Source organism: Mustela erminea, chromosome 1, assembly GCF_009829155.1.
Source record: "Mustela erminea isolate mMusErm1 chromosome 1, mMusErm1.Pri, whole genome shotgun sequence".
In the NCBI taxonomy this organism is placed as follows: Eukaryota; Metazoa; Chordata; class Mammalia; order Carnivora; family Mustelidae; genus Mustela; species Mustela erminea.
This window is the reverse complement of record NC_045614.1, coordinates 71,963,269-71,986,527: the sequence shown is the minus strand read 5'-3', so window position 1 is coordinate 71,986,527 and position 23,259 is coordinate 71,963,269. Positions and strand designations below refer to the sequence as shown.

At 51.1% G+C, this 23,259-nt stretch overlaps 1 protein-coding gene across 2 annotated transcripts in view; it reads left to right on the top strand.

The window, feature by feature from the left end:
• The window catches only part of CCDC13 (coiled-coil domain containing 13), a 57,374-nt gene that overhangs the window by 24,365 nt on the left and 9,750 nt on the right, over window positions 1–23,259 (top strand). For both annotated transcript variants that reach the window (XM_032316972.1, XM_032316915.1), the window contains exons 6-13: window positions 876–992; window positions 2,187–2,291; window positions 4,442–4,603; window positions 7,337–7,513; window positions 8,966–9,172; window positions 11,308–11,447; window positions 11,968–12,051; window positions 14,322–14,444. In XM_032316972.1, coding sequence (XP_032172863.1) covers window positions 876–992; window positions 2,187–2,291; window positions 4,442–4,603; window positions 7,337–7,513; window positions 8,966–9,172; window positions 11,308–11,447; window positions 11,968–12,051; window positions 14,322–14,444 — 1,115 coding nt within the window. The remainder of the gene's footprint in view (window positions 1–875; window positions 993–2,186; window positions 2,292–4,441; window positions 4,604–7,336; window positions 7,514–8,965; window positions 9,173–11,307; window positions 11,448–11,967; window positions 12,052–14,321; window positions 14,445–23,259) is intronic.

The window sequence follows — 23,259 nt, the reverse complement described above, 5'->3', positions numbered from 1 at the left end:
TATCACTTATAGAAGGGGTTCCAATGGGCTAACTGTGGAATCCCTTTAATACCAACCTTCTGAGAGCCTCAGAAACTTCTACTGAAGACAGAGACATGGGCGGCACATTTGAAGAAAATTTACATCCAAGTAGTTTAAATCAAACATAATTAAAAAAAAAAAAAAAGACATGGCTAAGAGTTCCAGCAGGCAGAGTTTTTATGGTTGCTGCAGTTCTTCAAGCCACAGAAACAGAGCATTTGGCAACGAAACTGGGTCCTTATTTCTGCTGCAGGAGCTCCTTGCCAGGAAGGGGAGCTCAAGGCCCAAGCTGATGGTTTCAGGAGAAGGAGACCCCAAGTTAGGGTGGTTGTTGGGGGTTGCCTTCTGTGATGGAACTAGTCTCCTCTTTATTCTGAGTGGAGATTGTTTTGCTGTGATTCCACTCTCCCGAGCATAGCAGAGAGAGCCCACGCCTAGGGTGGGAGGGGTGGAAGGGGTGGAAGGGTCTGGAAGGGGTGGAGCTTGCAGGCCTCCTCCAAGGACTCCCCCTTGGTGGCCACCACCCTCGTCCCCGGTTGTGCAAGACTCTGAGGAAAGGCCTCAGCCCCCAGAGGTGGGCTGCCACGATACATGTCCCTGCTCCACCTGTCCCAGCCAGGTTCCCCACCCCCAACCCAACTAAGAGGACTCCCCCCTCCTCTAGCCTCTGCTTTGCACATCTGGAGGGGGCTGACAACCGAACCCACCTCACAGACCTTCCTGATGATTCAATGACTTGCAGGACCTGGAGCCCTTAGCCCGGTGCCTGGCACAGCCCTGGGTGAATGGAACCAGGATTGTTGTGATGATTTCAGCAATAAGTGACCACTCTCTCCTCTGTCCTGCCCAAATAGCCAGAGACCCCAGAGGTGAAGGCCTTGCAGGACAGGCTGGCGGCCACAAATCTGAAGATGAGTGACCTCCGCAACCAGATCCAGTCCGTGAAGCAGGAGCTCCGGATGGCCCAGAAGGTATTCCAGAGCCAGGGCTCAGGTGTTCTTGTGGGGCTGGGACTGGGAAGAGCACGGCCAGGACAATGGGTTCCATTCAGGAGCACCAAGTGCTAGGCCCTGTGAGTATCATGCTCTGGGCCAGGCTCCAGATCCAGTAACTTCCTTCTGTCAGCTCTTCCTACACACCATTGGTGAGTGGGGTTGCTGGCTTGTTGAGGGGCCCTTGTGGTGTCCTCCCCAGCCCAGACAGAGGAGGACAGTGCCCTCTACCCAGGGAGAGTCCTGCAGATTTCCCTTGAGCTACGTGCGCCCTAGTGGATCCTAGGTCTTTCTTTCATAAGGCACCTTGGACTTGGAAGCCTGCCCAGACTTGCCTCCTGCCCTCTGCTCTCTGTAATATTAGAAAATGAATAGGTTGTTTGTGTATTAAAGGCTCCTTTCAAAGGAAAATACTCAGACTTGGGACACAGTCCCAGCTGGTTCATTATTTATTTTTATTTACATAGTGAATTCTCTGGTATTTGTCTTCCCTGCTGGAACCACTCAGACTAGCCAAGATTTCCAAAACAGTGTTCTATTGTGGAAACAAGCGCCAGAGACTCGGGGCGCTAGATTGGTTCCCGTGACAGGCTTCAGGGGCCCATGGCACCCACTGGAGGGTTTTGTTTCCACCTCAAAGCCTTGAGGTAGGGCCTGTGCCCCATTCTCCAATAGCCGCAATGTTGAAACTTTCTGGAATCAAACATCCCCAGTTGACATTTAGGGGTTCTCCTCGCTGCACTCAGGCATGGCCACTAGTCAGAGGCTTTTCACAGAGGGCGAGGCACTGTGGTAGCATACTTCCTGCAGCCATCCAGATCCAGAAGGATCTCAGTGAACAAATTGAGGAAGCAGATTTTGGTCAACTTTGTGGTTCACTCATCCCAGAATATGTCAAGACCAGAGGACCCCATCTGGGCACTGTTGGCAGTTCCTTGCCTGTTAAAAACATCATCAAGAAATGCAGGGGACAAGGGGATGGCTACTTTCCCAGGGACCGCTGCTCTGAGAGCATTGTCTCCTGGCCTTTGAAGCAGGTGGCCGGGGTGCAGATGGGGGGCCAGACCCTCTGGGAGCCCCACGCCCTCAGCGCTGCTTCTGAGGATGCACCACTTTTAGGGCTCTCGTGGGGGCCCTCTCTCCTGGCCTCCATAAAGGCCCCGCCCTTTTCAGGTTTTGACCAGCGAGGTCGGCGAAGACGTGAATGTTCAGCAGCTCCTGTCCTCCCCGGGGACCTGGAGGGGCCGGGCTCAACAGATTCTCGTGCTGCAAAGCAAGGTGAGTGAACTTCTGCCGAAGGCCCTGAGCAGAGGGCTTGAAATACCCCCAGAAAGGTCACGCCACCCCACATGAGAGACACAGAACCCTAAAAAGGCCCTTAGGCCCAGCAGAGCATACTTGCAGGGCTGTTGTTGAATATTCTCCCCCCCCCCACTGGCCTGATTTTAATTTGTTATTTGATGAACAAGCATTTATATAACACTTACCACGTGCCAGGCCCTGGCGCTTAACACATGCCAAAACCTTTGATTTATTTTACTCTAGGCATATTTTTTCCCCTAGTTCATGTAAATTCGCGTGACTGTTGTACTTGCCGGCTTTTTCCAGTTTTGTCCAGATGCTTGTAGACTTTTGAAAGTTTGAGTTACCCAGTAAAGACTTAGCTTTGTCCCCCTCCTTATGTTCTAAATATTTTGGACCAACTTTAGAGGCTAAAAGCTGGCGCTCTGGAGCCAGGCTGCTTGGACTCAAATCCCAGCTCTCAACTCAGCAGCTGTACGACCTTGGGCAAGTTCCTTCACCTCTCTGGGCCTCAGTTTTCTTCTCCCTATACCATGGATAATGATAGGGGCCTCCCACAGGGTTGATGGGAGGACCGAATGAGTCAATGCGCATAAAATGGCCAACACAGTGCCTGGCGCAGAGCGAACACTGTACAAAGGTTGAATGTGGTTATCTTCTTCTTTGCCCTTCAAGCCAAGAAGCCAAGAGTAGGAATGTAACTTCCCCTATTCGCCAAGCATATGGCCCTCAGCCCCAGGGACTTCAAGTTCACAGTTCCTGGGTCGCTTGGATCCTTGGGGCCTCCTGTGGGATCCTTGAAGCCAACACGAAGAGGGGATGGCATCCAGAACACTGTGATGAATGACCGATGTGTGGCCTTGGGATTCAAGAGACCCCAGTTTGAGTCTGGCCTCAGTCACTGGTCTACAGTTTCAGTGACCTTAAACAAGTCACTTTGACCCTCTGCACCTCAGTCTCCTCACCTGCAAATGGAGAGTGTTGTGGGTTAAATGAAATAACATCTGTAAAGTACCAGCACAGTGCCCAGCCATAATAAGCACTGACACATTAGTTGTTAGTTGTTATTGTTAAGCTGTGTAAATAAACGATCAAGAGTTTCATACTGTGTTCTCTAATGCTTAAATGGAATTACCACACAGTGCCACACGAGGGCGCTGATACGTGCTTTCAAAACGATGGCACTGCCCTTTACTGGGGATCCTAGGGAATTTGGGCCCCGCACAGATTTGCCCAAGGTATTCCATCATTTATGTTGTATCAACATGGAAACCAGGATTAGAAGGACCCTAGGAGTTATTCACTTCTACCCCAGTGCAATAAAGCCATCGTTCTGTAGTGTGATATCTACCTGCCACTTGCTGAGAGCCTGTGAGTGCCGGACGGTGCTGAGGGCTTCACCTGGGCCATCTTGGGGTTTCTTAAAATTACCTAGCCCTAAAAAGTGCCCATAGGACTTGTTTAAAATGCAGATTCTCCATCCTTCCCCTGGAACTCTGACTTGTTGGTCTGGAGTGGGCCCCAAGATTTGTCATCCCAAGAAGCATCTTGGGGGTTCCCAGACTCAAGACAAGTTCAGGATACTGAATCCTTACAGCATTATGTGGGGGGAACCCATTTCACAGATGAGGGGGCCCGAGATTCAGAGAGGTTAAGTAAGCTGTGGGCAGTCACACAGCTAGTGAGGCTTTGAACTGGTCTCCCAGCTTTTAAACCCCGCCCTCCCTCTGAAACGTCTCTTGCAAGAGGCCAGGACGCCACATCTCCCAGGGAGTGCACCTGGTTTTGGGCCAGAGAGTCCGTCCTTGTACTGAGGTCCTCCATCCTATTCCTCCCAGCTTCCTGGAGTCACATCTGCTTCTTGGTCTCACAGAACCCCTAAGCAAGGGGGTGATTTTTCTCATTCTCAAGCTAAACCTCCCTCCTGTCCTCCTCTGCTTGGCTCAAGATGCCACCTCAGACCTCCCACCCCCACCTCAGTGCCCCTCACACGGGGATCCTGCATCCACCTTGAATAGCAGCATCCTCTGTCTAGTGGGGCTTCGTCGCACACCTCAGGGCAGCCCCAGAGTGGCTGAGTCTGTGAGGGCAGACCCCCCGTGCAATGACGAGTTTTACCCCCTCAGGTTCGTGAGCTGGAGAAGCAGTTGGGACAGACCCGGAGCCAGTCTGCAGGAACACCCCGTGATGAGCTGCCTGTCTATCCAGACCCAAGGAAACTGTCAGCACAGGAGAAAAACCTGCTGAGGATCCGCAGCCTGGAAAGGGAAAAACAGGAGGGCTGGGAGGTAATGCAGGTCCAGGGAAGAGGTCAGTGGGGCCCATGGGACCGGGAGATCGTGACCACCTCTGCAGGGCCCTGAGGCCCATGTGGTCACGAGCTCTGAGCCACTCCTTAGAGGCAGGAGACACCTGGGGCTTGGGGGTCCCCCCAGTGCCTCTTCCTTATGTACTATCTGTCAATCCAGCTGGAACTGCCTGACTGGGTCATCAGCCCATTTCCTGAACTTCGGGTGTTCTGGAGATGCTAGACCTGAAATTCTTACCGTAGAAGGAGCAGAGATGGTCAGGGCCCAGAGTGATGATGGCCCAGGGATGGGGTTAGGTGGGCCTGAGGGGAGAAAAGCTCCAGACTGCTGAAAGCTGGGGGCCACATCTCCCTGACTATGCCAGGAGTGGCAGGAGCCCGACTCTACCAGGCTTGTGCAACAAACAGAATTGATTGGCTTGTGTAGATGAGTGGTGTAGAGGTGGCCTAGCTTCAGGCACAGATGGGTCCAGGGATCTGGGGATGCGGTCTCGCTGCCGCTTCTTCTGGACCAGCTTCACTCTCTCCCATGGGGACGTCCGGTAGTCTCAGCCTCTCTCTTCCAGCCTGGCCCCCACAAACCAAAGGCTTCTTTTTCCCAGTGGTTCCAACCCAGTCCCAGAATGAAGTGTCCCCTAGCTAGCTTAGGCCATGAGCCCATCCCTGAGCTGGTCATTGCCACTGAAGGTCCAGGCTGCTCTGACCAGCCGGGCTTCGGATCCCTACTCCAGGTCTGGGAGCTGAGTCAGCCTCTCAGAAGTGGGGAGCAGGGCTTTCTCAAAGAAAGTAGAGGAAGAAGTGGGATGGGATGCTGGCAGGTAGTGGGCTTCCTAAGAGTGAGGCCTTACCTTTCTATCAGGGGACATCCATTCGTGAGTGCAAATCCAGGACTAAACCCTGTGTTAGGAACATTGTGACCATGTACACATTGTGATCTGTAGTACACCCCCTAGTACACCTCCTAGATTATCAGGTGTCAGGAGGGAACAGTGGGCCTGGAGAGGCTGGCCAGGCCAGGTCCTCCTCAACCTTGTATGTCAGCCAGAGGTTTGGACTCTTATTTGAAAGAAGTGGAGAACCACCAAAGTGTTTTAAGTTGTGGAGGGACATGGACGGCTGTGCATGTTGGAAAGGTCGCATGGTTAGGTGGGGGCAGGGACACCTACGTCGGAGGACACATGGAAGGCAGAGGCAATAATCCACTTGAGACATGACCGAGGACCTGAGCCAAGGCAGTAGGACTATAACCAAAGGCCAGACACCTGCCACATTTGACGGTCGACTTTACAGGGCTCAGTGACGGGATAGAAAGGGGAGAAGCAGAAGGATTGTGCAGGACTTCCAGTGAGTCTAACAGGTGGGTAGGGGAGACAGAGAGGGAACTCAAGGGAGATGGGAAATTTGAAATGTTGGGTTTGAAAATGTTGGGTTTGAGGTGCACCTAGCTTAGAGTTACACATTCACAGAGAATAGAATATATTGCGGTCATTGAACCAATTGTAAGCCACAACGTGGGTGGAAGGAAGTTATTCCCTGTGTGTCCTTCCTCTGCCAGGTGCCTGCTAGAGCCTAGAGTGTATAGACAGCAGAGCAGCAGGTACCCAATGGCTGCCTATGGCAAAGATCGGTGGTCTTCAGGATTTATCATCTACTATTTTTCATTTCTGTAATTCACTTCCACAAGGATCTGAAAACACTTTTCCAATGATAATTAACCCTCAAGACCAAAGCAGATTACATCACCTCTTGCCCAAAACCCTCCTCAGGGTCTCAGTCTGGGCTCCTGATGGTTTACCTCAGCTAGTCTCTGCCCTGTCTGACCTTGCCCCTGACCTGTCCCCTCTGTCACTGTGCTCTAGCCACACATGTTCTACCCCAGGGCCTTTGCTCACCCTGTCACCTCCTTTAGTCTCTTCTCAGATGTCAACTTTCAGAAAGGACTTCCCTGACCATGCCATTGTCCTTCCCCACCCCATTCCCTTCTGCAGTTTTCCATAAGCAGAGCAACAGGTAAATAATGATAACAGGTAAAATGTTTAATATCTGTCTCCCCAGCTAGGGTGTTAGATCCTTGGGGACACACTGTTTTGTTCTCTGCTGTTTTCCCAACACCTATAACAGTTTAAAGCACACGGTAGCCCCTCAGCTGAGGCCTTATTTGAGAAGAAAGGAAGGAAGGGAAGGGAAGGGAGAAGGAAGGGAGGGAGGAAGGAGGGAAGGAGGGAGGAAGGGAGACTCTGAAGGCATGCCCAGCCCTTGAGTTGCCCGTTAGTAGTTGACCAGAGCATGGCACAGTCTGGGCTGACGTGCTGGACACGCACGGAGGAAATGAGGCGGCACAGCAGGGTGGCCCCTCCCTCTCTTTCTTGCTCTTGGTGGGGTGAGTCACTTCTGTTTGAACCCTAGACTTAGCCTACAGTTGGCAAGTGGGGCTCTTCTCATGTCTAACCCTGACAGAGCAAGGGCAGCTGCCTTGATGCCTGGGTTCTTGGGCTGACAGAGGAGTGCTGTCATCTATTAGTGATGTCTGTCACGTACAGGGCCAGATCCCACCTGACACCCTGGAGAGGTGGGGCCCGGGAGCTGGGGCCCCAGCTCTGCTGCCTTGCTCTCCAGCCTTCAGAAGTTTCCTCCTGTCCCTGGGCCTCACCTGTGAGCAGGAGCCTGGGATCCCTTCAGCGTCACTGCCCAGGACTCTCCTTCCTGATTACAGAAACTTGTGGCTGAGCGGAATGCTCTCCAGAAAGAGCTTGAAGAACTGAAGAAGAAGTTGGAGGGCGTCAGGTCCCGGAATAAGGTGCTATCCAGTGAAGTGAAGACCCTCAGGAGTCAGATGGGGACCCTGGTGGAGAAGGGCCGGCATGATGATGAGCTCATCGATGCCCTCTTGGTATGGCTCTGTCGCTCAGGCCTGACGAGAGCCAGTGCCCAATGCCTCCAACACGGGGCCCCCAGCCCTCCCGGAAGCCCGTGACCCAGCCCCAGGCAGAGTGAGCCCTCACAGACCCCAGAGGCCGCCGCCAGCATCCTTCAGAAGCCCATGGCCTCACCTGGGTGCCAGCCCCAAAGCCATGCCTCAGGGACAGGAGCAGCTCCGAGGCTGCCCAAGCACACGTACACATCGTGTTGTGTGGTGTCGGTGCTGGCTGTAACGTGTGAGAGCCCGGCACAGCCACTGGACCTGTGGACCCCAGAAGGGAAGAAGTGGGTGTGGGGGGAGGAGACGGGAGTACACACTGGGTCATTCCATCAAGGAACGAAAGGGACAACTGAACGTTCAGAACAAATTCTTGTCCGTGTGACAGCACACAGTCCCTTCTGGGTACTTGGGGTACATGTGGTTCATAATGGTTAGTCACCAAGACAACCCCTAGGGTCATCTGTTCTAATCCCCTTTCACACCTGGGGAAACTAAGACTCCAATTAATTGACTAAATCGTCCAAGATTGTACAACTGAGTTCAAACCAGATTGCTCTGACCATAAGGCCCACTGCTCTCCTGACCTCTAGCCTGGCCTTTTCTCTCTGGGATCTGTGCTGCCCCAGGGTTTTGGTCTCTGAATCCCAAATTGTGCCCCAGGCCCCCGGGGTGGCCATGCCTGGCTTGGCTGGGGGGCCTGGGTTGGTAGGTGGAGTACACCTCTGGGGATACCTCCCTGGGAGACACTAGGCCAGTGGCACCCCCTCTCTGAGCCTCAACTCCCGATTTTTAAATAAGCTTTGGAGCTGCATGTCCTCGGCGGTCGCTGTGTGCCATCATTCCATGTTACCGCAGACGGCAGGATGAAGGCTGCAGACGAGCCCCAGCCAGGCCATCCACCAGCACTGTGCCCTTGGGCTCTCTGGGCCTCAATTCCCTCTGTGTTCCCAGTCTCCTTCCTGTTGACTGTCAAGTGAAGCCTCCAGCCTGCTAGTGTCCTGGGGGCATCTGCAGGAGATGGGGGACCTCAGTCAGGTGCTGAGGGATCCCTGGCCAGGGGTCCAGGTACTGCCTTCAAGGCCATCTCCCAGCAGAGGGATAGGGTGTCTTCTTCCCCAAATATCTCCCCCACAGGCTGAGATGCTTTCTGTCGTCCCGAGAGTCCCTTCGATGTCCTTCTCGACCCCATCTCAGAGACGGAAGTTGAGGACAGGAAAATGGCATGGTCCCCACCTACCTGGTGGGTCCCCCAAGGGCAGGCAAGGAAAGTCCACCTGCTTCTCAAAGGAACAGGTGGCATCCCACTGTTAGGGTCCTGCCGCAGCAAGAAGTGGGTGAGGGAAGGCAGTCTTCCCTATCCTGCCTTGTCCAGGGGTCATGGCTGACCTTGTCTGTCGTCTGCCCTCCTGCCTGGCCCCGCAGGACCAGCTCAAGCAGCTCCAGGAGATTCTGGGTAGCCTGAGCCTGCAGGAGGAGAAGACCCGGGCGTCGCAGCGCCACCTGGACCAGCGGGTCAACAGTGAGGTTCAGCAGAGCAGCAGCCTCATCACCCAGCTACGGGCCATGGTGGCAGAGCGGGAGGCCAAGGTGCAGCAGCTGGAGGTGGAGATCGGCCAACTCAGTGTGCAGGTGAGTCGGGCGCCAGCCCGGCCTGACATTGTCTCCAAGTCCCAGAAAGTCCATCTACTGTCCAGAGAAATCTCAGCAGCTTCCTCTGCTCTCTACTTATCTTTCCTCAGGCCACACCACAGTCCTCCCTAGCTCCGCTCTGGCCCTCAGCTTCCATCTGGCTTCCCATCCCTTCTCACATACCCTTCCTCTCTTTCCTGGTTGTCTCCTGCCTCTGCACAAAACTTGTCTGTGGCTCCCGGTCGCCCTTGGCTTCAATCCTTAGGGGTCCAGGCTCCCCCCTGCATCTTCCCAGCTGTGGCCCTTGTCCTAACAATCCAAGATGGTGGCTGCAGTGCCAGGCTTCATGTTCGAATTCCAGGCAGCGGGAGGGTGGAAAGGAAGCAGTACTCCACCCAGCTTGCAGGGCCCCACATGATGAGCTCCTGCTGCCTTCCCTCCTGCATCCCCTCTTCACCCTCCCTTTCCTCCCACACTCTGGCCGCATGACCACCATTTAGCTCCTCACACAGCCCTGCTTTCTCCCCACTCCAGGCCTGTGCGCATGCCTGAAGCACATGCCTTCCCTTTCCTCCCCCACTGCCACTGCCTGGCCGGGGCCCCCAGCCTTTAGGAATTACCAAGTCATGAGCTCCTCCAGGGAGCCCTAGGGCCCCCAAGCTGTGCTCCATGCCCCTCTTGGGCACTCTCCTAACTCCCTGTGAGTCCCCAAGACAAACTGTTGTCACCCTGTGTCATCATTTTCCTGCCCCCCACTCCCAGGGGCGCATACCTCAGTGCCTCCTGGCTTGGCCCAGGACTGGGCAGCCAGTAGAGGCCCACAAATACTATCCAGTGAGGGAGCTCCTGAAGGGTTGGACTTTGACAGATGCCTTACGGGCATAGCCCAGGCTGCCAGGAGTCAGGCCCCATGGGCTCTCTGCAGTTCCTTCTAGCGGTGGTGGTGGTGGTGTTCAGAGGGGAGGGGACTTGGCAACCTTGACAGGCACACAAGTCTCCCAGTGACAGAGAAGCCTCACAGCCAGGCTGACTGGTATAGCCCAAGGCATGTCACAGAGCAGCCCTGCCCTTTATTTCCAGGGTTCCACGATCCCCTCAAAAGCATGGGAGCCCTGGAGCCCCTCAGCTCCAGCCGTGGGCCGGTGTTGTTTGGGGCTGGTGGTTTGTCTCCCTCAAGCCGTCCATCCCCTAGGACCCCGGTGGCTGGGTGGAAAATGCTGAAGTCCCTGAGGCTGAGGGGAGCCCAGGGTTATGTCAAAGGCCTGGGGACAGCGTGTGTGTGACAGTGAGTGGGGGGCACTGCCTCGCCATCCTTGCCCTGCTTGCTTCCCACTGGGAAGTGAAATCTGAAGGAACACACGGGAACATTCCAGTAGTTTCACCTCACCACTGTCCTGCCTCCGGACACACAAAAGAGAAGCACTTCTTACCTCAGAGATCATCAGCCAGCTGGGGACCAAGCGTGACCCAGCAGACAGCTGATGGGTGCGTCTCAGGGGAGCTGGGGCTGGGGGACATGCCGGGTGGGCTGGCTCTCACACCAACTGTCCACCCCTGCTGGGGGTCCTCGAGAGACTCCTTCTTCAATCTGGCCTCACCAGCTATCCGGAAGAAGGAGGTGAGGGGAGGAGGAAGGGGAGCCTGGTGAGCCCAGCCTCCACCCAAGACTGTGGCCCTTGCTGAGGCCCTGCCAACCTCTCTGGTTCCGGCTGTCTGCCAAGTCCAAGTGTCTCCAGCTGACAAAGGCAGCTGGGCTCAAGTCACACCTGGCATTCACCCTGCGTGGGTGAGGCTGCCCTCGAGAGGTGGGCCCACTCAAAGTCATCAGTCTCTGATCTGGCCCGAATCAAAGGCCGTGCACTTCCCTTTGGGACCTGAATGTAGAACAGCTTCCCGGCCCAGTGGCCCCCTGGCGCCATGTAGCTCCCTTTCTGAAGAGAGTCATTATTAGACGCCATTATCATGCAAGGAGCGCTTTCACTGCCTTCACCAAACAGGCCTGGCTTTCCACTCCTGAAAAGAAGCCTCTTTCATATCCCCTCAAAGCCCCTAGCTCTAGCCAAGGCCCCCCTCCTGCCTTCTCTAGGCCTCTGAGCCAAAGCGCTGAGAATCGACCCTACATCTGTTCCCTGCAGTATCTTCAGAATAAAGGAGTGGGCAAGGGGTCTGGAGGGACCGAGGTCAACACCGCCTACACCAAGTTCCTGGAGGACCCGGGCCAGACCAAGTCCCCGGCCTCAGCAGGCGATCACATTGTCAGGCTTGGATCTTCTCGGTAAGAAAGAAAAAAAATGGGATAGAAGGGTTGGAAAATGAATATTAATTATTCAGAAGAAAGCCTGCCTCCTCTGGGAAGCCACAGGTGCAATTTTAAGATGACTGTGGCATTGTCCTTGCAATATGAGGGCCTCTCGTATTCCATTAGCCTGCATCTGCTTGGGGGAGCCAGCTAGGCCCAGATATTATTATTGGTGGCAGTAATAATTACTGGTGGCAGCTGCCTGTGATATCGTCTCTGAGCTGGCCTTGAAACGCACCTGTTTCTAGGACTCCCCAAAAGACCTGTGTTGGATTGCTCAAGGCTCTGATGTCTCCCGGTTCTGTCTCGTTTTGAGCCAGCAAGAGTCCTGGAAAGAAGGGCAGCAAATCCACAGGACTGCCCAGTCCAGGTTGCTGCCAGGGCTGGCACTGGCCTCCTCCTTGGGCTCCCCGGATCCCTGCTGGCCCCTGCTCTCCCCCCAGGTGAGGCCCAGCCTGCCTTCCTGGGTTGATGAGCCCCTTCTACCTTCACACAGCTCCGTGACCAGTCTGGGCCACACGCTGGTGGAATCTGCTCTCACGTGGCCTTCTCTGTCCAGTCCTCATGGGGCCTCACCCAGGTATGAACCCGGGACCTCGGGGCCCCCATGGTCCCTCCCACCCTTGATCGCTCAGCCAGTACTGCCATCCCACTGAAAGGAGGGGAAACCGAGGCCAGGCCGTGTCCAGGGACTCCTCCAAGTTTACATAAGGACGTGGAGGGTCAGGGAGACCCAGTGTCTTGTTGGAGGTGATAGAGCAAGAAGCTACTGGACCCGAGTCTTGGCCTCTGGCTTGCAGTCTAATGTCCCTTCCTGCTACCATAGAGTTAACACAAGGAAACTTCCAGGGTCTGGAGCCCAGCTCCCTTTCTTGTCTTCTCTTCTCCACAAGAATCAGTCTCTAAGGGAAAAATTTCATGTCATATGGGTTCCCAATTTAAGTCACTGATATCCCCTCAGCTCTCTGGCCCCCTCTTTGTTGTTAGAATCAAGCCTAAGGCTTCAATGGGCTTTTTGTTCTTCCTGCCAGCTCACAGACAAATGGTGGCTTTGTCCTGCCTCTGAGCCCTGTCCTGAGCCCTGCCCCCTGTCCACTGGAGCCATGCTCCTGCTGTCAGCCCCCATCCCCACCCCTTAGGCAGGTCAGCTCAGGCTCTGGGCCAGGCCTCTGTGAGGCCCGAGTCCATGTTTGACATGCTGTATGGCTCCAGGCAGTGATCATCTCTGAGATGTTATTTCCCAAGAAGGGCTTGAGACACTTTTGGCAGCACGGGGACCGTGGGCCAAGACCGACCCTATGGCTGCCCCACCCATCAGCCTGGGGTCACCAGGGCATTTGGGTGAGAGTGGGCTTCTCTGAGCCACAAGGATTCATGCCACACTTCCCAAAGTGGGAGGCCTCCTGGTGCCCCATGGAGAATCGACAGGATCTGTCTCCCTGAGGTTTTAGTCACAGTAGTGGGAGCAGGAAGAAGGACAAGATGGTCCTCAAGACCCCTTCCAAGCCTCTGTGGCTGTGACCTTTGCCCTCCACAAGGAAGCAGGAGCAGATGTGCTCCTCGGCTGTCCAGACTGCTAGTTCCCAAACTTCCGTGTTGTACACTACACAGATGCTTGCTGAACCCAACCATGTGCCGGCCCTATCTCCTTGGAGCATACCATCCTCTTCCGTCAGTGACAGGACAGGCAGGAGTGACCCCAGAGAGAATGTCTACTGGGGCTGGTATGGTGACTGTGATGGGGTGTCTGGGAAGAGAGCCCCTTTCTTCTATGCCCCCCACCCCCTCTCCCCCCATGAGAAAATCCTGGCGGTGAGATGACCAGAGATTTTCTGAAGGTCAGCATGCACATAGACCCACCGGCTATCTGCTGGGTTACATGTGGGCTCTGACTCGGCAGGTCTGGACCCCAGCTGCTGACTCAGAGACCATAGTTGGAGCAGCGAGGCCTTAAAGTATATTTAGGAGTCAGAACACGGAAGGGTCTGCAGTGCCAACACCTCAGTGTTCAAAAGGAGGACCCAGGGCCAGAGAGGGAAAGAGACCCCTGTCCAAGACCCCAGACCAAGTTAACCTCTGGTCTCGCACGCTCCAGCCCAGCTCTCCCTCTGTCCTGTGATCCTAGAGGAGCAAACCAGGGCCACCAGGGTCTCAGGGGGAAAGGTGAGAGCAAGGCAGAGAGCAGCTTGGGACTTACATGTGCACTCTGGGGTGGGGGTGGGTGGGAGGCAGGGCTCCCCTTCTGTCTGGGCTCCAACCTGTGGGTAAGGATCCAGTAGGCAGGCCCATTGATAAGGAAGGAAGCGGTGACAGGCTATATCAGCACAGAAGAAAACTGACCAAGTCACCAAGCCAAGTGACCATGAAAGTGGGCTGGGCATGGGGCCAAGTCAGGGGCTACAGGAGGGCAGGGCAGGTTGACAGGGAGACAGAGGTTGGGCTCACCTGGCAATGGGCAGGGCAGCCAGGCTCCTGGCCACACAGATACCCAGGCCACCCTAGGCCCTCAAGGGCCAAATTCTATAGCAGCCAGCCCAATTCCAGGCCCCATACAGGGACTGGACGGACAGAGGTACTGATGCAGCTCTAGCCCCGGTGGGGTCAGCTGTGCAACCAGCTGAGTGAGATCTGGAGACTTCAGCAGGCACAGGAATGATGGGCTGAGAAGAAGCCGAAGGAGGAGGACCAGCAAGCCCAGGAAGGACCGGACTGGCTTCCTTCTCTGTGGTTGTCTCTGAGGATCCCTGAATGTTCTTCCAATCCCTCCCACCATCACGGGTAAGTGTACATCTTCAGATAACCCCTCAGATGACTTTTGACCTCTGCCCTCTGCCCTACCCTGGTCCTCAGGTTCTCGGACTCCCCGGAACAAAAAGGCTGGCAGACACAGGTGACAGAGTTCAAGGCCCTCTGGCAGGCTGCTCAAGTGGAGCGTGACCGGCTCACCGAGTTTGTCAGTGTCCTGCAGAAACGGTAACACATGGTGCCCAGGCACGAGCTACTGTGGGCCCGTGTGGGCTGGGGGTGTGACAGCCTGTCACAAGGCTTGGACAGGGACCTGGTCTCATCTTTGACTGGGTCCACCTTCCTGGAGAGTTCAGCTTCCACGGTGTGGGTCTAGAGTATTCCCATTCGCTACTTGTCTGCCTACCTAGGTTTCCCACAACCGTGGGGCCCTATTGTCACAAGTGCGGTTTTCCCTGTCCTACGTGTATTCAGTGGGACTGTCACATGCATGAGGACGTGAGGTGGGAGTCTCAGGGGAGAGGCTCTCTGGAGCAGTTCTATCAGTCAGATCAGTCCACAAATAATCAAAATCTCTGATGATCAAGACACCTTCCTCAGGGCACTGGGGGAGTTGGTGGGAAGACAAAGGCTTGACGCACATCCGAATTATAAAGAGCGAGAGTTGCTCATAGATGGCTGCTGAGACTTCTCTGGGGAGAGGAAGGGAAGCGCGTGGCCCCAGGCAGTGGACCAGGAGGCATAGTTTTCTCCAAGGGGCTGTTGACAGACTTCCATTCAGATAAATCAGTGCTCCTTGTTCAAGTGACCCTTTTGGCGAGAATTGCAGGTACTCAGGCCAACGCATGGCCCAACTGTGTGACCTCCACACTGAAAAATATAGAGGACACCACTGAGTTCTTGCCCTACCAGGGCATGTGGCCAGGGTTCTGTGGTGACAGACAGTAGAAACCAATCCTGGCTATGTTAAGGGAAAGGCAGATTTTGGAACGTGCTGGCAGGCTTCAAGAGGTGGGACAGGAGAGGAGCCCAAGGAAGTCTGGGAATCTTGGAAGCTGGATGCGGTGGTAGGAACCCACACTGGCCCGATGGCTTCTGGTTCCTGTGCCAGTGGATTCTGGGAGAGAAGGTCTAGCTGGCCTAGGTCGCTCACAGGTCCTTCCCTGAATGCAGGCCAAGCACCTTGATTGGAAGTACCTACAGGTGCTCACAGAGTGGAGGAAGGATGGCTTACCAAAGGGAAAATCAGACTGCCGTTAGCAAAGAAGGAGTGAGGGCTGCTGGGAAGTGGTCAATGGATGACCAGTACCTAAGCAGTGAGAAGGGACCAGCTTTAATGGATTCTTGTGTGTGTGTGTGTGTGTAACCCATGAAGACACGAATTGCAGACATACTCAGGGATAAGAGAAAGGTAACATTAATTCTCTTTCTGTAACTGAAATGTAGTGGCTGGTACAAGCCTCCAGCCTACCAAATGGAAGAAACATTCTCCCGTTTCCCTCGAGTGGAGCCAGAGTTTTGGGGGGTTTCGTGAACCAAGGTGACTTCGTTATGTACTGTTGTGTAACAAACCACTCCACACCTCATGGCTTCAAACACGATGGTATATTCCTTCTCCTGGCTCCGTGAGTTAGCTAGGGGATTCTAGTCCACATGACGTCCGCATGACTCACATGGCCCTCCACAGGAAACTCCATGGAGGTGCCTCTCTTCTCCTTTACTGGCCTCTTTCTCCACGTGCTATTCCCTCTCCCAGGGCCTCCCCATGCAGAGCTGGGATTCATGGGAGGCAAGGAAGGCACTCAGGGCACAGAATTTAAGGAGGCACTCACTAGGGTCATGCAGGTGTGATTTTCTCTTAGCTTGATCTTTTTGGGTTCACTCTGCTGCTCTGTGTCATTTTAGGGTGTGGGGGACCTAGCTCTCGGAGGCTGTCCCAGGCCCATGAGCCAAGACACATGGCCTTTCCCACTCAGGGGCATTGCTGTCTCCTGGCGCTCTAACAAGAAAGCATTCAGATGCCCCCAAACCTGTTTGGATTTCTCACTCTGAAGTATAGGACCTGCCCTTCTCAGAGACCCCCAGTTTTTCTACTCCCTTCTTTTTCTGCGGAGTCTGTACTGGTCTTACATCAGGGAGGCAGAACTTCACCTTTCATACTCTGTCCTACCACTGCCGGCGGCCTCAGGCCCCCTGCAAGTCCCCAGTCTTGTGTCCTTATCCCAGTGAGACTGCTGTGCTCTGCTTGGGGTCCCTTTTCCCCCTCTCTTTGTGCAGTCGGACTAAAAATGACAATAGAGCTCATCCTTGTTTCCGTTCTCTCAAGTCCTGTGCCCAGGGTTCATGGCCTCTCGTCCTGTTGTCCAGTGTCTGAGAACAACTTATTTCTGATATTTTATCCACTTTTCTAGTTGTTTACAATAGGAGGGGCTAGTGTGCTTAGTCTGCCATGACAGATGTCACTAAACATGCTTTTTAAAAGCATATAATTGGCTTTGTTTTTAGTTTTTATATATTTTTTAAAGATTTCATTTATTTATTTGAGAGAGAGAGAGAAGGTGTGTGTGAGAGAAGGGGGAGGGGCAGAGGGAGAAGGAGAGGAAGAATCCCAAGCAGACTCCCCACTGAGCATGGAGCCCCACCTGGGGCTGATGTGGGGCTCAATCCATAACCCTGAGGTCATGACCTGAGCTCAAACCAAGTTGGACACTTAACTGAACAAGCCATCCAGGCACCCCTTGGTTTTGTTTTGAAATTCAACCTGAGACTTGCTGCTTGATGAGAGTTTAATCCATTTTCATTTTTGTAGTATTTGGAAATAGTTTGATCATCTCAATTAATATTTTCTATTTGCCGTGATTTCTCTGCTCCTTTTTCTCTGTTCTCCTTTCTTTTGGATAGGTAGGGTTTTATTTCCCTCTCTTTCATACAAGTTTGGAAGTCATACCTTCTATCTCTATTCTTTTAGTGGTTACCTATAACTTTTAACATAGAATTTAGCAAGTCTAAAGTCAGTGGATTTCTTTATTATCCCTTTGAGCAATAGGATAACCATAGAGGTTTTTGTTTTGTTTTAGTAATCTCTACCCCCAACATGGGGCTTGAACGCACATCCCCAACATCAAGAGTCCCATGCTTTTCTGACTGAGCCACCCAGGTACCCTGAGAAGTTTACAGTGTTTAACCCTGACTCCCCTACTTGTGTCTTTCACGTTACTGGTTTCTAAATTTCTCTAATACTGCATTCTTCTTTCTAAACCTTCTGACATTAACCCTCCAAGTTAATCTTTTAAAAAATTAGCCAGGGGCGCCTGGGTGGCTCAGTGGGTTAAGCCTCTGCCTTCGGCTCAAGTCAGGGTCTCAGGGTCCTGGGATCGAGCCCCACATCTGGGTCTCTGCTCAGCGGGGAACCTTCTCCCCGCCCCCCTTCCCCACCTGACTCTCTGCCTACTTGTGATCTCTGTCTGTCAAATAAATAAATAAAATCTTTAAAAAAAATTAGCCAGCGTTCACTTACTTTGACCAACTCAAAAATGTCTCCTGTCACTCTTGCTTCTTGTATCTCAGTCTCCCTTCTGGGTTCAGCTTCCTTCTTACTGAAGGGCTTCCTTTTGTTCAGCTGAGACCACGTGGATGGTAAGCCCTCCATGTCCTTGCTTATTTTGGAATCTTTATTCTGCCTTTCACTTGAAAGAGAATTTCATTTGGTGTAGAAGTCTAGATGGTCGGGTACTTTCTCTCTGCACCGGGAGGCTATGACAGCTCACTGTCTTTGAGTGTCCGCTGTGGCCAAAAAGAAATCTGCTGTCAGTCTAGTTGTTGTTCCTTCCTAGTCACCTCTTTTCTCTCTAGATGTTTTTTCAGATATTTCTTTTGTCTTTAGTATTTGGAAGTCTCACGGTGATGGGTCTAGGTACTCTATCTCATTGTGTTTCTGCTACTTGGGAATTGGTGTGCTTTTTCATTCCGAGGTCTTCAGTCTGTATATTGCCAAGGGCATCTATCTCTCCATGTGTTGCCTCTCCTCATTGTTTCTTTTCTTCTCATCTGAAATGCCTAGGCAGCCCACAGTAGACCTTCTTCTTTTCTCTGCAGCTCTTAAACCTCCGTGATATTTTGGGCTGTTAACTGCATGGTTTCTTCAAATCTGGCTTCCAGCTCCCTAAATCTCTTCAGTTGCACTTCCTCTGCCACGAAACCTATTTTAATAACTTATTTTTTCACTTCTAGCAGTAAAAAGAAGCCTTCATGAGGAAGACCTCTCCTTGTATTAATTTTAAACTCACTCATCCCTTTAGAGTGGCTCTCTCCTCTTCATTACTTACGACCCTAAGTAATGTCTGTTGACTTCCCCTCCTAGTGAACAATTTCTCTATGTGGTTTGCACTTTCGTGTTATTTCTGTGAGCTTGTCTTCTGTGTTATTGATTTATTGTCTTTTCCTGTGGGAGTTCTTGGGTTAGGAAAGTGCTCCTGTGGAATGGTTCTGCTTTTGTCTCTGTGGAGATTTGGGGTTCAGTGGTCTCTGATTGGTTCTTTATGCTAATTTATTGGTTTAGCGTTTCCTGAGCGCATGAGCACTGGCCTTGTGTTTCAGTTTTCTCGTAATTGGTGCTTCCCCCCTCCCACACTTAAGGCCCTGATAGACTACAGGCTTCCTTACCACTTCCCTGGCTTATGGGTGTCTCAGTCTTTTATTGCAAACGGGGAACTCTGGAGACTTCCAGAATCATTCAGGGAGCTTCCTTGCAGTCTGCTGCCTTATAGGAACCTGGGATCATAGCTTCTGCCCTCACATTGGCATCAAAATCCCTGCTCTATGCGATTGGAAGTTTTATTAGTTTTTCATTACAAATGTATTTCTGTTATTGTAAAAAGCCTTCTTTTCCAACCTGCAGTTCCCCATTCCCCATAGAAAAGAACTGCCAGAACTTCTAAAATGTTTACTTTGCACATCCAAAAATGTACCTGCAGATATATGTATATACGTGCCTGGACATATGTGCACATATGCACATTTTTATTACAAGATGAGCTCACGCTAAACACATCTTCGCATTTTTGCGAGAGTATATCACTGTCAGTTCCTAAATGGAATCACTGGATCAAAGAATGTGTACATTTAAATGTTCACAAATAATGATATATTGCCCTTTTAACATAAATCCATTTGCATTCCCATTAATAATGGGAACTAGCTGCCATTTCCCCATACCCTCACCCCTACAAAGTTTTATCAATCCATAACATGTTTCCAAACTAATAAAGGAACACTATTATCTCAGTTGTTTTGATCTACTTTGCTATAACCAAAAGTGGGGATGGGTATATTTTTCACATGCTTATAGCCTTTTTTTTTTTTTTTAAGATTTTACTTATTCATTTGCAGAGAAAGAGAGAGAGAGAGAGGGAGAGAAATCACAAGTAGGCAGAGAGGCAGGCAGAGAGAGAGGTGGAAGTGGAAGTGAGCTTTCCCCTGAGCAGAGAGCCCGACGTGGGGCTTGATCCCAGGACCCTGAGATCACGACCCAAGCCGAAGGCAGAGACTTAACCCAGTGAGCCACCCAGGCGCCCCACTTATAGCCTTTTTTAAAAATATTTTATTTATTTATCAGAGAGAGAGATCATAAGCAGGGGGGAAGGTAGAGGGAGAAGCAGGCTCCTGCTGAGCAGGGAGCCTGATGTGTAACTTGATCCCAGGACCCTGGGATCATTCATTACCTGAGCTGAAGGCAGATGCTTAACAGACTGAGCCACCCAACTGAGTGCCCCGTTTATAAACTTTTCTGTTAAATATCTATGCAAACTATTGCACATTTTTTAGGGAGTCATTTATATTTTTTCTTTACATCCATAAAGAGCTCTTTATGAATTATGTATACAGTATTATGTATGTAGTATAATATTATGTTTGTTTTTCATAAAGATCTTGTATCATTTATATTAAATTAATACCTGGGTGGGGGGGGTGCCTGGTTGGCTCAGTGGGATAAAGCCTCTGATCCCAGGGTCTTGATCCCAGGGTCCTGGGATCGAGCCCTGCATAGGTCTCTCTGCTCAGCAGGGAACCTGCTTCCCTTCCTCTCTCTCTGTCTGCCTTTCTGCCTACCTGTGATCTCTGTCTGTCAAATAAGTAAATAAAATCTTTAAAAAAAAATTAATACCTGGGTAGGGGGACCTCCTTATCTGAGTATTCTTTGTCAGTATCCCCACACTTATAGTCCTCATGAAAACAAAATTTTTACATTAACATATTCACGAATGATTTGCCTTACTTAATATCGTTCACTTTATACTACCACTGGGTCAGTTTGGTCAGACTTTTGAACTCTAATAAAAATCAATTACAAAGGGGCGCCTGGGTGGCTCAGTGAGTTGAGGCCTCTGCCTTCAGCTCAGGTCATGATCTCGGGGTCCTGGGGTCGAGCCCCGCATTGGGCTCTCTGCTTGGCGGGGAGCCTGCTCCCCCGCCTCCTCTGCCTACCTCTCTGCCTACTTGTGATCTCTGTCTGTCAAATAAATAAAATATTTTTAAAAAATCAATTACAAAGTAAAATGACAAAGGAAAAAAAATCTGGTCTGTCAGAAGGTTGATGCACATGGTGTGAGAGAGCTGGTAAGAGTCACCCTGAAGCCATGACAAGCATCGAGATGAATTAGCCCATTTTGTGATAGAAGAAGAAAAAAATCTGTGAGAATCAAGACTGGTCCAAAGAGAATAATCAGAATCCCAATGGGAAGACTTGATTAGAAAGTGAAACTGTAGGACACCTGAGTGGCTCAGTCGGTTAAGTGGCTGCCTTCGGCCTCAGTCATGATCCCAGCGTCCTGGGATCGAGTCCCATATCAGGTTTCCTGCTCAGTGGGGAGCCTGCTTTTCCCTCTCCCTCTGCCTGCTGCTCCCCTGCTTTTGCTCTCTCTCTGACAAATAAATAAAATATGAAAGAAAGAAAGAAAGAAAGAAACAAACAAACAAACAAACAAACTGTGGAGGCCTGGGGAGGAGCAGCCCCAGACCAGGTGAAGGAGGCTGGCCCCGGTGTGTGTGCAGAGGAAGAGCTGCAGGGCCTGTGGATAAATCAGAAGCCGCAAGCAGCAAGGAAGAGAGAGAAGGCAAGAGTGCCGCCGGGTGTTTAAGCTAGGCTGCCGTATGGTTGGCGGTGACATTTATCAAGATGAGGAAGGCACATTTGGGAAGGAGAAACCAAACGTTTGGTTGTTCCTAAACTCTGTGGGAATCATCAAGTGCTTTCGCATTACTGTGGTGTTTGCTGTTTGTTTATTTCCTCCAACACAAACAGAATACGAACCTCAGTAAAATGCAAACATCGCTGAAATACACGACAGAAAAATGAAAGCCCCTCACCCTTGCCCCGCTGTCTAGTCAGTAACTGGTGCACGTCCCTGTTGTCAGCGCATTGGCTGAGTTTCCTGAACGCTGGTATCTATTTGTTTTTAAATTTTTAATCTGTTATAAAATTTTTAATTAGGTTATATATTATGCATAATCTTCTGCTACTTCATTCACTCAATAATGTATCGCAGACATCCTCTTCAGGTCAGTACATATTCTTTTTTATGGCTAAGGAGCATTTTTATTGTGTTAACCCATTATGATTTATTTTTCCTTTATTTATATAAGCGGCATCATATTGTACGCATTCTTGTGGCACTTGTTTTTCTTCTCTGATCCCACGATGTGGAGATCTGTGTTTGTATATGTAGCTCTACTTCATTCCTTCTCGTGGCCAGACCAGTGCTGTCCAGCGGAACTTTCTGCGATGGTGGAGGTATACTATAGCTCTACTGTCCAGTGCAGGGGCCGTTAGCCACATGTGACTTGGATCAGTTGAAATGGGGCTGGTGTGACTGAAGAACTGAATTTTTAATTATATTTCCTTTTCATTGATTTCAGTTGAAATAGCTACCTGTGGACATAGGGCTGGCAGCCACTGTGTTGAACCCTGCCCTATTCTATCACATTCCATGGTATGAATATTTACCACTTATTCTGTACTTCCTCTATTGATGGACTTGTAGGCTTATGTGGGTTGTTTTTTTTGTTGTTGTTTTTGGTTTTTTTTTTACTTTTGCAAATAAAGTTTCAGGGAACATGCTTGAACAAGTCAAGTTAGTAGCTGAATAACTATGTTAGTATACAGCTTTGTGTTGGTAGTTGTATGCTGTTGATAATTGTCACCATTCTGCTCCTTCTTCACTCTTCACTGAAGTGGAAGACCACTTCCTCCAACACTGTAAATTTCCAGACCTCCACTCTGATTTGCACGTGTGTATGCAACCCTTTGCTTAGGTTACATTCCAGGGAGTCCTGGCCTTCTAGCTGAATCTTTTGTATCATAGAAGTCTGAAATGCCATACCTAGCCACAGGAGAAACTGTAACCCCAGCCTCAGTGAGATTAGAGACATCTTTCATGTGAAATAGCCAAATGGCAATATCTTCAAGTCCCATGAATTCATGATGAGCATATGGAAAATAATAATAAGTCATAACAATAAATAATAATAAACAGAAGGCATTCACTAACCCCGAGAAAAGCAAAAAAATTAAATAAGAAAGAAAATGTGATCATTGCCACGCTCCATGTTTGAATAATTATTCTAATGTAACTCCCTGTGGTAGACAGGAGTCCTTCACTCCCATGCCCTTCACTCCCTGCTGTTGTGTCTGAGAACACTTTATGATATATGGCAAAAGGGACTTTGCAGATGTAATTATAGTTATGGGCCCTAAAATAGGAAGATTATCCTGGATTACCAGGTGGGCCCAATCTAATCACTTGAGCTCTTAAAAGCAGAGAAATTTCTCCAGCTGGGGTCATCCAGAGAGATGCTACAGAAGAAGTCAGATAGATTCAGAGCATGCTCAGGGTATCTGTTTGGCCTTGAAGCTATAGAGGGCCAAGGGACCGCTAAAAGATGAAAATCACCCAGCCAACAGCTAGCGGGAAACAGGGACCTCAGTCTTTCAACTGGGACTGAATGCTTTTAAATAACCTGAGTAAGACTGGAAGTGGACTCTCCC